We start from the raw sequence: 14,383 nt of genomic DNA, 5'->3' as shown, positions 1-14,383 counted from the left end.
TATGATCCTTCTAGAGAGAGGTACCTAAAGAGCAAGAAGACACTCGAGTCCTTGATTCAAATCACCCTAACAAATCATAGGAGTTGAGGAGACGACAACCGTGTCATTGTATCCAAGGAGTAAAGATACCTAAGGGACTTAAAAACTATGATCCTGTTTGATGTGAAGATAGTTGATCTAGGCAAGGGAATCCTAAGAACTGATCTCTCTAACATGTCCGAGCAAGTAAGAAATCGTTTGGATATTTCTTGAAGAAATATCGATAGGAATCGACTAAAACTTGGAAAAAAATGATTATGAACACGTTATATAACTATTTTAACCAATGAATGATCCACTTAAACATAGTAAAATGAATATTTAAACCGTTTACTTTGTTCGTTTGATTTAGGGATTTCGGCACTTTGTTTGTTTGATTTAGGGATTTTCGCATCCTAATTATGAGTATTATTGATTTATTTAAGCTATGGGACTTTGGCATGATGTATATAGAGGCACTATGATGACTAAGCATGATGATAATTTATTGCCGGTTAGTATGCCTAGAAGCTCAATAAGGGTTAAAAATTTTGATTACACCCTAATGTATATTGGATTTATGCTATTTATAAAGAAAAAAGATACGTCAATTTCTTCTAAATCTCTCTTTCTCCCATTTGATTCTCTCATAAACTTTATTTTGTGTTGGAGTGAAAGCAAAATAGATTAAAGGCGTATCAAAACTTTATTTAAAATTATTATTTAGATATCCATTTTTGATGACCAATATTGATTGAAAACATGCTCCCATAGTACACATACTTGAATTTAGATGCACGTCCACATCAGAATACATACATTATTGATACATATATATGAAGAAAGCATGAAATATGTTAATGTTAATGATTGAGTTAGTAACATGGTAGTGATAGGAAGGTAAAAAGGGATGAATAAGTGAGTGGTGGGTAGGAGTAAAAATATAAGGTAATTGTAATTGGTAATTGTGGTAGGGAGAAATGGATGTGGATAGGAGGGGAAAGTTGTGTACAAGTAAAATGCACTAACAGAGGTGAAGAGAGAGAGAGAGAGAGAGAGAAAGGGAATAAAAGAGAGGAGAGCGACGGGGGGGTGGGGCTGTGGAGAGAGTAGCAGAGTGAAAAGACAAGTCAAATGTCAAATCCATGGTCTTTGATATCATAAGACAGTCAGTGGGATGTGCTGTCAATCCAATGGATTTCATTTCCCCCCCTCTCTCTCTCTCTACCACTCTTTTACTCCACTTTTCTTTTTTATTTTCATGTAAACCAATTCAACAACATCTGCACGTGCCAATCCAGTTCCCACGTGCACCTCTTCCTCCTTCTCTCCCTCAAAACGAAATCAACTTTTTAGGGCAGTTCTGTGGAGGAAGCTTTGAACCCTCCGGACCCATCCAACACTCTTTTCTCTTTTCTCTTCAATTATTATTTCTCCTTTTCCTTTTTTAACAAAATTTCTTCATCCAATAACATAAAGTAATGTTTGTTTCTTTTCATTCACTTCTCACAAATTCATACATAGTGAGGTTTAAATGGTTCCATCAAAACCCACTAATTATTTCTATAATAATACCCCACATAACTCCACTATCATCACCAATTGCAACTTCATACACTATATTTTTATTTGAAATTAAAAACAAAAAATAATTTAATTTAATTTGGTGATGTAATATTATTCTAAAAATAATTCTCCAAAATTGTATTTGTTATGTTATATAATAAAATTGGGTTTATAATATATATAGCTCAGCCGCCCAAAAGGCCCATCCATTTTCCATTCTTCTCCATTCTCTCTCAAAAATATCTAATACCAACACACCACCACCACAACCAACCCCAAATGAAACCCTTTTTCTTGTCTTGAAGCTTTTCCTCCTCAGAATTAACCTACTTTGAGAAGCTTAATTGTGTTGACCGGCCATGAGCCTTGAGGACTCTCTAAGATCTCTCTCCCTCGACTACCTCAATCTTCTCATCAACGGCCAGGCTTTCAGCGATGTCACCTTCAGCGTGGAGGGGCGTCTGGTTCACGCTCACCGCTGCATCTTGGCGGCGAGGAGTTTGTTCTTTCGGAAGTTTTTCTGTGGGCCGGATACACCCACCTCGTCCGGCCTCGATCTGGGTGGTGCTAGGGTGGGGTCGCCGACGTCGTCGTCGTCGTCGTCGTCGAGGGCGGGAAGCAGTCAAGTGATTCCGGTGAACTCGGTGGGGTATGAGGTGTTTTTGTTGCTGTTGCAGTTTTTGTACAGTGGACAAGTTTCAATCGTGCCGCAGAAGCAAGAGCCTCGCCCTAATTGCGGTGAGAGAGGGTGTTGGCATACGCATTGTACCTCCGCCGTTCAACTTGCTCTTGATACTCTCTCCGCTGCTAGATCCTTCGGCGTTCAACAGCTTGCATTGCTCACTCAGGTTCCTTTCCTNTTCAGATTGATACATTGTGTTTTGCTGTGCATTGAGAATATTTTCTGTTTTTGTTGATTACATTACGTGTATATTGTTTTTTTTCAATTTTTGCTTTGGATTCTATAATTTTGGAGCTGAAATCCTATTATCTCATGTGGGATTGAGATTTTGTTTTTGGATTTCAATTCTTGATGAACTTGGAATTGAATTGGTTTGGTTTGTGGATATATATATATATTTTTTTTTGAATTTCTTGAATAATATCTCTGAATCTTCGATTGTTTTTGACGTTTGAGAAATGTTTGTTTCTAAATTTGGAGTTTTGATTATTCATTTCTACAATGAAACGTAAATCTCCCTGTCCAAAATCCACTTTCCTCATTTGGGTTTTTGTTGGAAATGAAATCTTTGGCAGGTGAACAGTACAAAATTTCTGAATTCTTTCAATTTTTTTAGCAAAAACTAAGAACATCCTTTTTTTTTTATTTTTTGTTGTTGTATTGCAGAAGCAGCTGGCGAGCATGGTGGAGAAGGCATCGATTGAAGATGTAATGAAAGTGTTATTAGCTTCAAGAAAACAAGACATGCATCAACTTTGGTCCACTTGTTCTCACCTTGTTGCTAAATCCGGTCTCCCTCCAGAGGTGCTTACCAAACATCTTCCCATTGATGTAGTAGCTAAAATTGAAGAGCTTCGTTTAAAATCATCTCTGGCCCGCCGTTCTCTAATGCCTCACCATCACCACCATCACCACCATCACGACCTCTCGGTCGCAGCCGATCTCGAAGATCAAAAGATTCGTCGAATGAGAAGGGCGTTAGACTCCTCCGATGTTGAGCTTGTAAAACTCATGGTAATGGGTGAAGGGTTGAATCTTGATGAAGCATTGGCCTTACATTATGCTGTTGAGAATTGTAGCCGTGAAGTTGTGAAGGCTTTGCTTGAGCTTGGAGCTGCCGACGTTAACTACCCAGCTGGCCCCACTGGCAAAACCCCACTTCACATGGCAGCTGAAATGGTGTCACCGGACATGGTGGCCGTGCTTCTCGACCACCACGCCGACCCAAATGTCCGAACCCTCGATGGCATCACACCATTGGATATCCTAAGAACCCTAACTTCCGACTTCCTCTTCAAAGGCGCTGTCCCTGGACTAACCCACATCGAGCCCAACAAGCTTAGGCTCTGCCTCGAGCTGGTCCAGTCCGCAGCCTTAGTTCTCTCCCGCGAGGAAGGTAATGCCAATGCTAACATCAACGCTTCATCCTCTCCAATTTACCCGCCAATGAGCGAGGATCATAGCAGCAGCAGCAGCAATTTGAAGGTGGATTCGAGATTAGTTTATTTGAATCTGGGAGCCTCACAAATGGGTGGCTCTAGAGTGGATGGAGAAGAGGATAACAGGCATGGCTCACAAGGCGGCTGTGTTCCAACAATGTACCACCATTCCCATGACTTTTGAAGCGCAGCCATCAAAAAATGTTACATAATTTCAAAATTAAAAGAAATCATCTCTGGGGAATCAATTATGATTGCATCAATTATAATGTCAGTTCTTTTTCTAATTAATTCAGTTTTATGTGGATTTTTTTTTTTTTTATTATTTGGGTTCTTTGTAGGGCTTATGAGTTCAGTGATCAAGGTATGAAGTAATCGATGTGGGAGAGAAGAGAAGAGAAGAGAAGAGAAGAGACAAGGGATAGAATCTGACATATTTCCTTTAAATTTCTTCTGCTTCTCTGATTGGAACACNTCTCTCTCTCTCTCTCTCTCTCTCTCTCTCTCTCTCTCTCTCTCTCTCTCTCTCTCTCTCTCTCAGGTCAATCTTTTCATACTCTTCTTCTTTATACCCCAAATTCTTTATATATTTATATATTTATACACACACATGGCTTCAATTATCAAATTTATTAAAATAAAAACTTTTGTGGGTTTATTTTCTAATAATAAAATAATAAAACTCTCATCTACTTGGTTTTATATCATTTGGGCCCTTTGTTGTTTTAAATATTATTTTGTCCCCCACCTGCCCTCCATAATACAAATTAGCGAGCACAACATTTTTTGGTTTTATATGCAATGGAAGTATAATTGGAAGTATAATAATAATGTATTGGAGAGAGAGAAGAGAAGAGAAGAGAAGAGAAGAGGAGAGTTGTGGCTGTCATGCATTAGGGCAACAATGAATGTGACCCAAACATTGATTGATGTTATTAAATATGGATTCATTTCTTCCTCTAAATCAATACCCTTTTTTTTTTTTTTTTTTTTTTTTTTTATTGCTGCCAAACCCATCTATGTTCTTCCTCTTTTTTTTTTCTACGTCCTTACCCCTTTTCAGCCTAACTTTTTTTAACACTTATTTTTGCTTCAATCTTTACATTATTTTAACGTCTTGCTTTTAAAGAGAATTACTAATGAATTCAGAATTTTACTTTTAAGTTCTTCTTCATCATTCATGTTTTAAAAGATATGGTTTTTGAATATTGGATTGTTCTTTTGAGAATTAGACTTCTAATGTTTCTTTAATGTAATGTGAAAATTGTAGTGAAGAAATGATATGAAATCAAATTAATTGGTATTTATATCAAGAGGGACTGTTTGTATGATGAGGAGGAGAGCTCATTCTTAATTTTGAAGAAGTTACGAAATATTGAAAATTTTATATGAAAATTGGGTCTATACAAATACTCTTAGTTCAAAATTAAAAAAAAAAAAAAAATTAATTCACAGTGTTGGATGATGAAAGTCCCACCTCCGCTAATTTAGGGAATGATTATGGGTTTATAATCAATGAATACTCTCTCCATTGTAGTGAGTCCTTTTGGGGAAGCACAAAGCAAAGCCACGAGAGCTTATGCTCAAAGTAGACAATATAATATCAGACTATTGTGGAGAGTCATGATTCCTAACACTATTGTCATGCTCCCTCCTCTTCAAATATATCAAGCATGTATCTTCGAATATATCAAACAAGTCATCCAATCAAATATACAGCATCCAACAATAAGATTATTTACCTCTCCGAACCTACCACAACTATCATGGGTTATGGTCTATTACTCCTAAATCCTACTTAAATATGCTAAAAAAAGTTGGTCCAACCCTAATTAATGATGAGTTGGTCTAATCCAAGTACAACTATAGGGAAATAGTTCTAAACCAGTCAAAATAATGTCGAACCGGTAGAAATAGTCCTACACGGTTAAAACTCATTGAATCATTGAAAATAGGCTGAACCGATTAAAATAAGCCCTCAACCGATGAAAATTTGGTAAACCTATCAAACCAAACCCAAGGAAACTATAATACCTTAAGGAACATAAAATGCCTTAGGGTTTCTATCTGTGGGTTGTGGGCTTTAGTTTGTTGGGGCTTCAAATCACATACGAAGATCCAAAGTTTAAACGACTCAGTAACTTTTATTTATTTTCATATGAAGGGTGACAATGAAATTCAATATTTGAATACGAAATATGTATAAGTTTTACAACAAATAACAAAGATGAGACAATGAGTATAAATTTGCGGGAATTATTTTATAGAAATACAATAAATAGTTTATTACAAAAACCAAATACATAACCGACTAAAACGACAAGGATCTAAGAATCTTCTTGTAGCTACACGGCTCCCATATTCTCTCATAGACTACTACATCACGATTCATCTTAAGAACGAAAGTAGAATGAGTGAGATTCTTGTATTTTCAACATTTTATGGGGAAAGATTTTCAAGGTGCGCAGGAAGGGGAAAATGGTCAAGGACAGGTAGAAAATTTTTTGGAAAATTCTGGATTTTTTTTAAAAAAAAATAATATTTAAATAATAAAAATGGTAAATTACCAAAATGCCTTTGGAAGAGTGAATAATTACGAAAATGCCCCTTTGAACAGATTTGGACGTCTACGGTGGCCACCTGCACAAAATCCACTAAACTCCATTCTCAGCTTCGGATCTCCTCCAAAATTGGGAGGATCTAGAACACTCACAACACAACATATCCAATGGCTAGAATTCAAACTTGAGGTCGGTAAAGCCCTGGTCGGAACATATGTTTCCGACGAAAAATCCAAAAAACTCAAGGAAGAAATTGTGATGATTATGGACGATTCAATGGCAGTGGAGCATTCCTCTATAAATTATGAGGTAGGGGCAAGTAATAGAAACAAGAATCGAGACCTTAATCAAGTGTTAAAATGTTTAGATTTTGGATATTGTATCCTCGGATATTCTCCAAATTCGGAAGCTACAAACCATCTTTTTCATTTAAACCTGTTCCTACACGTTCTAAAGAGGATTACACAGAGGTTTGGTGAAGGAAGAAAGCTCTGAAAGTGCCCCTATCTTATTCCCTCAACTCCATCCACCATTGAATAAATTCCAAGGAAAGCTCGAAATTAAATCCAAAGATATAGACATTTTCGATGGACAAATCCTATCTCAATCTATTTCTTGTTAGGATCGCACAACAACGCACACACTCGATCTAGATGAACACAAAGAATAGGATAGAGAAAATGTAATGAGAACTATATATTGATGACTCCAAGTATGTACGAGTACAGAGAATACAAAAAGTACATTTTCAAAGCTCTATTGAGAGAATATATATATGGTTTAACTTATTATATATAGTTTTACTAGATATAACCATGTATTATATATAAACTTATCTACCTATATAGCTTTACCAGATTTAGCTTTTTACTCTACGTAACTATTTACTATTTATGACAATTTACTTATATGTCATTTACCAAGACTCCATAACCTAACAATTCTCCCACTTGGAGACTGATCCAGTCAACCAAGAATTTCATTCTCAAACGACCATGAGCATTTTTATTGCACTATACCAATTGAGGATTTGCACATCCTTAATATTCCAACGTCAACACATTTTGTCAACATGTTTGCTGGATTCTTTGCACTCTTTATCTTCTCAAAACATATCACCATCTTTCACTAACCTACAAGTGAAATAGTATTGCCTTCCGTGTTTTATCTTTAAATGATAGACCGAGTTTCTCACCAACTGTATGACACTTTGACTATCTCTATAAAAAATCTTTTCGTGCTGCTTCTTGCCCAATTCTTCCAGATAGTCAGTCATTCATATCGTCTTCGTACTCAGCCTCAGTACAAAGCATTTTTGAAGCCTAGACATCCCATCATCCATGACTTGCTCCCACTTGGTTGTATCCTCCAAATGTAGGGCCTCATCAAAGGGCTCTGGTTCTCTTTCATCAACAACATATAGTGTAATGAAGGTACATACATATATGGTACTTTGATAGTACTGGATGATTTTCTCAACACCAGTTCAGGTGTCACTTGTTCTACCGCTGGTTCCTTTGCAACAGTCTCAGGAGTTTCTTGAGTATCTGCTACAACATCGCTAGGTGACTTTTTTCGCAACTCAACCTCAACTCCCACTTGCTTCGTTGTCTTGGAACCTTGCTCCACCTCTGGTTCCTCAGCAATAGTGTTAGAAGTTTCATGAGTATCTCCTACAACATCACTAGGTGAGTTTCCCAGCAACTCAATCTCAACTCCCATTTGTTTTGTTGTCTTGGAACCTTGCTCCGTTTCTGGTTTATCAGCAGTAGTCTCAGGAGTTTCATGAGTATCTGCTACAACATCACTAAATGAGTTTCCCTGCAACTCAAGCTCAACTCCCACTTGCTTCGTGGTTTTGGAACCTTGCTCCACATCTATATAGATCATTTCCAACCACACTTCAATTCTCTAACAGTCCTTGTGAAGTTGACTTGTTTCTGCTTGCTTATAACGTAGTTCTCACAACGACCCACATCAACATATTGTAGACTTTCTAAAACTTCTTTCGCAGCCAGCATCTTCATTTCTTTCATGCTCATATGTCCAAATCTATTGTGCCATAGACTTGAATTTGAAGCACTCTCAGCAACAACAACTATATTCATACACCCTCCAGTGGTGTATAAGGTTCCAAATTTTGTGTCACGTGCTACCACCATAGCACCCTTCATAATCTTTACGAACACTTCCCTAACTCTGTTGCATAATCTGTGTTGTCCAACTGACCAATAGAGATCAGGTTCTTCTTGAGACCAGAAATATATCTGACATTCTTTAATGTCCACTAATTTCCTGCCGAAGTTTTTATGCAAACACCTTTTCCTTTAATCTCCAAATCTTTGCTGTCGGCAAGATACACCTTCTCGAAATTTCAAGACTTGAAATTCAAGAACAACTATTTATTTGGAGACGAATGAAAAGATGCACCTTAATCCAAAATCCAGGATTCAATCAAACTGTCCACACTGAGGATTAGAGCATCCCCAATGTCTTTGGTTGAATTTATAGAATCATCATCATCTCCTGATTTGTGATTTTGCTTCCTCTTTGGTCTTTGTACAGTCTGTCCGAAAGTGACCTTTTTCTCCACAATTCCAAAATGTTATGTTTGGTCTATTTGGAGATTTTTCTTGGTTCTTTGATTTTGATCGCCCTTTGTTTGGGCCCTTCGATTTACTTCTTCCCCGTTGGTCAACATTTGAGAGCACTACTAGATGAATATCCAATTTCTCGTTTGCGAATACTTTCGTTGAGAACTACATCTCGAATTTCATCAAACTTCAGTTTATCAGATCCTCGGGAACTGCTGATTGCGGTAACAACAGTATCCCACAACTCGAGTAATGATGACATCAAAATCAATGCTTTAATTTCATCCTCGAAATTAATTTCCACCGAACTCAATTGACTTACGATCAACAACACATCCACCTTCAGACATCTGTAGATTGAACAATCTTCTCATTAAATACATCTTGTTCATAGCTAATGGTTTTTCGTACATATTCGATAGCGCCTTCAACAAATCTGACGTTGTCTTCTCCTTGATAATGTTGAACGTCACGTTTCTGGATAGTGTCAACTAGATCAACCCTAACGCTTGTCGATCCTTGAGCTTCCACTGCTCCGTGGTCATGGTATCTGTCATCATCCTTAACAGGGGTTCGTGAAGATCTTTATGATACAGATAATCTTCAATCTGCATTGTTCAGAAACCGAAATTGAATCCATCGAACTTCTCAATTCCAATCTTTAAGGTTTCCATCTTCACAGATCGTGGTGAATTTTGCCTTGGCTTTGATACTAGTTGTTAGGATCGCACAACAACGCACACACTCGATCTAGATGAACACAAAGAATAGGATAGAGAAAATGCAAGGAGAACTCTAGCTAAAGGATTTGTATTGATGACTCCAAGTATGTACAGTAAGAGAGAATATAGAGAATACAAAAAAGTAACTTTTCAAGCTATGCCTGAGGGGATATATATATCGTTTAACTTACTATATATAGCTTTACCATATAACTATCTACCATATATAGCTTTTTACTATACTATTTAATATTTATGACAATTTACTTTATATGTCATTTACCAAATATAGCTTTACTATGTATAACCGTTGACTAAGCTATAAATAAGTAGCAGGTTCCATAACCTAACATTTCTACACAATTTTCGAAGAAAGCCTTGAAGGGAGACAACCTTAGGAACAAGCGTAATCGAAGAAATTTGATATCGGGTACGTTTTGGGGAAGAAATTTGAATTCTTGCTTACGACCCTTAATGCCCAAAATTGATGTTTCCAATAGCTTGAGAGGACTAAATGGAACATGTTTGATGAAGGAATCAAGGGCTAAGACGACCTAGTTCGAGCTGACCAATAGACTGAAAAATCGTGTTCTGGATTAAGTTGCAGACTGAGGAAGGAACTCAAAATTCGCCTCAACCATGCCTAGAAAACCTCTAAGAATTATTCCTTTAGTTTAAGAAAGGTTTAAGGAAGATCTTTGGTGAAGGAGGAGTGGTCTAATAGTGTTTACATTGTCGTAACCAAACATTGATTGATGTTATTAAATAGGGTTTACTCCAGCGACAAAACGAGTTTTCTCCCGACTTTGAACGTTTGTAACTTACATTGTAGTTCATGAGCAGGTGAGATATCTATCCCAAAATCTTCCTTTATAGATCTTTAAGTTTCATGAAGGAATTGAGGGGAGAAACGCTGGAATGGGCTGGCGTACTTCATTTTCAGACGGAGGAGCAACACCACGAATCATCTTCTCCCTCTGCGGGAGGTAGAAGACGATGACGTGGCTGGTTCAACTAAACCGACTACATCAACTCTAAAACTGACCCTCTTTAGTTTTTTATTAAATTGAACCCCTTTCTGACCGGATCTCACAAAATTCTCAATGGTTTCAGAAACTATTCTCATTCAAGAAGCTACTACAAAAAAATTCGGAGGAAAACGAGTATCAGAAGCTCAACAAATAAGATCCCGAAGCTGAACAAGAGGTAACTAGTCAGCCTAGACTTTTCTCAAGAAATACTTGTAGGGAATCACTTGGACATCTATATGAACCTTAAAACAAGTGTGAACTAAGGTTCCATGAAAGAAAAATTCAAAGATCCGTGAGTTAAGACCCCAAACCAATCAAGTCTCTCGGGATTTAGGTAACATTTAAATCACCCATTAAATGAACTCCGCTTCATATGAAATTTTAAGATGTGCATATTGTATTATGTTGGGCTTATGTATGAAATTTGGTAGTCATTGGATACGATTAGATAGGAAAACCAAGTAACAGTGGAAAATGACCATAATGCCCCTAAGGAGGACCCCCTATAGTTCAAGCCCTAAACGACCTCCAAATATTATGAAATGCTACATGAATCCTTATCTTAGGAGTTGTATAAGTTAGGGGAGTTTGAGAGTCATTGGAAAACATTAGAAGCGAAAACCAAAATATGGGGTAAAATGTTCCTTACGGCCTTACCTCCTAGGGCGACTAATGAGGTATTCATGAAATAGGTGACTCCCCACATGCACCATTGGCCGCTAACAAGACTTTACATGCTCAAGATCATGTTAGGCTATTTCTAAGAAGAACTCTTACGTTTCAAGCTTAGCCCAAAACATTAAACAAAACAATATTTTAAAACATGGACAAAAAGATTAAGACGTGCGTGCTAATAGATTTCAAGTTTGTTTCCTTAATCACTCGAACATATCGGCATTATTGAAAATGATTATTTGATAAAGGTACTTTAGTTGAAAAAGTTAATAACTCAAAAAATTAGATTGAATCTTAAAAAATGTCACAACCAAACCTAACCCATGAATACCATAATAAAATACGATTACCGAAAATAAATACATTGAAATGCTAAACTTATAGTTTTAGAGCGTTAAGACCTAGAACTTTAGAACGTTGGTCAATGATTATGCCATAACAGAGTACGTTAAAGCGGAAGAGATATTAATTAATTAAATTCATAGGGATTACAGTAACTTATCCTTACTCCGAATATAGATTAAGATTATAAATCTTATTACTCACCTTTCCGTCTTCAATCTCGAAAACTTCTCCCTTCCATCAATATATATATATAGACTATAACAAGAATAATGGAACCATTACGTAACTTTAGAATTTAAATATTTTAACAATAAAAAGAAGTAGAATTAAAAATTAAAATAGAAATCTATAGAAAAATGATAGACGCAATAATATATTTAATAAAAGAAGTACATATATATCTTCTACAAAGATATTAGATATTCGAATCTTTACGTCTCTTAATTAATAAAATAAAATAATAATGGAAAGCTAAAATCTTTTTAATTTGGTAAGATTGTAACCGGGCATGATGATGCAATGAGGTTTGGGAATTGGAGAAATTGATCGAGATAACAAAACTTAAAAAGACATAAAATTCCTTATTTTCCTCAACCTAAGATCCAACCAAATGAGTTTAAACCAAACATTTGTCAACAAGAATTCCATCATGTCTATACCTTTTTCTTGATGTGTTATTTAATTAGCCAACCTTTATAAATTTTAATTTTATGCCTCATAAATTTATAAAATTTTAAAAAAGTTTAGGAGCTATTTGACATTTTCAAAATTTAAGATCTATTTAAATAATATCTAAATTTACAAGGATCTACTCTACGTAAACATAAAAGTTAACGAACCAGAATTGTAACTTATCCTTTTTAGTTCAAATAAACAATTTTTTTTTTTTCTTAATACAACAAATGTGAATATGAAAAACTTGAACATTTCATCTCAAAGAAATAGTATATGAATGTTTTATAAGTGTTGATATGTCCTTGTTTTAATTTTTCTTTTTTTTAAAGTTAAAAGACACAATTATATGTTTGGCAAAATTAAAATGATGTCAAACTCAACATAAATTAATACATGGAAGAACAATCCATGATGCATGACATTGGTATATCTGTATGCTATTTTTCCCTATTGGAAGAGATTTAGAACCCGAAAAGGAAGACATGATTCACATCATAAAGCTATGAAAAGTTATTTATTTCTGACCTCACTTTTTTTTATTTTATCAATACATGCTAAATGTGAGTCTTAAATGAGAATATTTGTTAAAAATACCACACGGAATGAAAGTTTTTTTTAGTTATTATCATTTAGAGAATAAATAGATTACAAAGAATATGAGAGGGATAATAAATGAATACAATATATTTTCTTATAATAAGAGGGCAAATATGATAACTATAGTAAGCCTTAATAAAAAATATTTGTTTATAAGAAAAGATCAAATATGATATATATGATAAACTATAATTCATGACTATATATCTGTAATGACCCGATTTTTTAGGCTTCGAAAACCGAATGGGGACTAAAAGACGAAAGCGAAAACAAATAAAAATTAAAAAGAAAATAAAATAGAAGATAAAAATCCGATAAAATTAAAACAAGAAAAGGAAGTCAACGGCACCAAAATTAAATTCAAATATTACAAATGGGAAATACAAAAGACTCCAAAAAGACCCGGACTGACGCTCTAGAACGACACCCATTTGTGACACCTCCCCACCTCGACTGGTACCTGAAAAAAAAAAAGAGTAGAAAGATACTCAGTAAGCAACATACTTGTAGGCTCCTTTCGCATTCTTATCTTAGTAGGTATCGACGGTCTTATCTCGGGGTTCTAGTGAGTGCGAACTAAGTTGCAACTCTCTTTTCTGTATCTTAGAAAGCTTGCCCATCTTATGCATTGGAATGATCAGTGTCTTGAGGTGAGGCACGACCTCACAAGTAACCTGAGGGGATCGTATGGCTAGATCTGAATAAGTAACCCTCTCTAAACATCAATCGTGGAGTTTAGCTGACAACCCTCCCACGGGACCATACATCCACTAAAATCGAGGGTTGCGATCCCCTGTGTGTTGGTGAGTTACTAAGTCATCCTACATGGTTCCACGTTCCCCTGCTCATGACAGATTTCTCTGGCCTAGGGGTCTTGTTCAGAAGACCCCTTAGCTATCACCACTAGGTTGAGGCATAGGCCACAGTACTCTGTCCGGCTCTACCTAGCTTAAAGATCTCAGTACCGAAGTTCTGTCTCGACGGTACGGTATCAGAGCGGAGAGGGAAGTGGAGGTTTTGGTGACACTATTCACACTGCTCAACTCCAGCGGGCTACCTACAGTTACCGTGGTGTCCTACTAGTCTTTCTAGGGCAGATTCTTGGTGGCTTAGACTTGGATTCATTCATCTCTAGGATTCTCGTGCAAGGTCTCACAAACCTGTCATGGTTTGGAATACTGGGGTCTGGGTCCACTGTTAATCGCTTCTCGGGCCTAAATGCACAGTATTCTAGAGGTATCCCCATTATAGGGTTCTGTCTAGCCTACATAATCTCAAGCGCCCTAGTCTAAACTTGTAGTTCTTTCCTATTCAGCAAGAAAGATAACACAAGCAATCATACACTGGAGTTAACATGCAACAATTCATGCAATATTAACAAATATGTTCAACGGGAAGATAACGTTCACCTTCACCCAGAGCGCAGATTTCACAAGTTTCCATTCCTTCTCATGCATACATACATTATCACAATCTCA

At 36.3% G+C, this 14,383-nt stretch overlaps 1 protein-coding gene across 1 annotated transcript; it reads left to right on the top strand.

The window, feature by feature from the left end:
- Positions 1-1,785: 1,785 nt before the first annotated feature.
- Positions 1,786-4,012, top strand: LOC111800230 (regulatory protein NPR5-like). The gene is made up of 2 exons (XM_023683830.1): positions 1,786-2,432; positions 2,933-4,012. Exons 1-2 carry the CDS (start codon positions 1,944-1,946, stop codon positions 3,887-3,889), a joined length of 1,446 nt encoding a protein of 481 aa, XP_023539598.1. The 5' UTR covers positions 1,786-1,943; the 3' UTR covers positions 3,890-4,012.
- Positions 4,013-14,383: the final 10,371 nt, after the last annotated feature.

This window comes from Cucurbita pepo, chromosome LG08, assembly GCF_002806865.2.
Source record: "Cucurbita pepo subsp. pepo cultivar mu-cu-16 chromosome LG08, ASM280686v2, whole genome shotgun sequence".
Taxonomy (NCBI): domain Eukaryota; kingdom Viridiplantae; phylum Streptophyta; class Magnoliopsida; order Cucurbitales; family Cucurbitaceae; genus Cucurbita; species Cucurbita pepo.
The sequence above is the reverse complement of the archived record's forward strand: the minus strand, read 5'-3'. Positions and strand labels throughout refer to the sequence as shown.

Bases quoted from the DNA above. Each gene is read 5' to 3' on its own strand.
- LOC111800230 (XM_023683830.1), top strand. From the start codon at position 1,944: ATGAGCCTTGAGGACTCTCTAAGATCTCTCTCCCTCGACTACCTCAAT.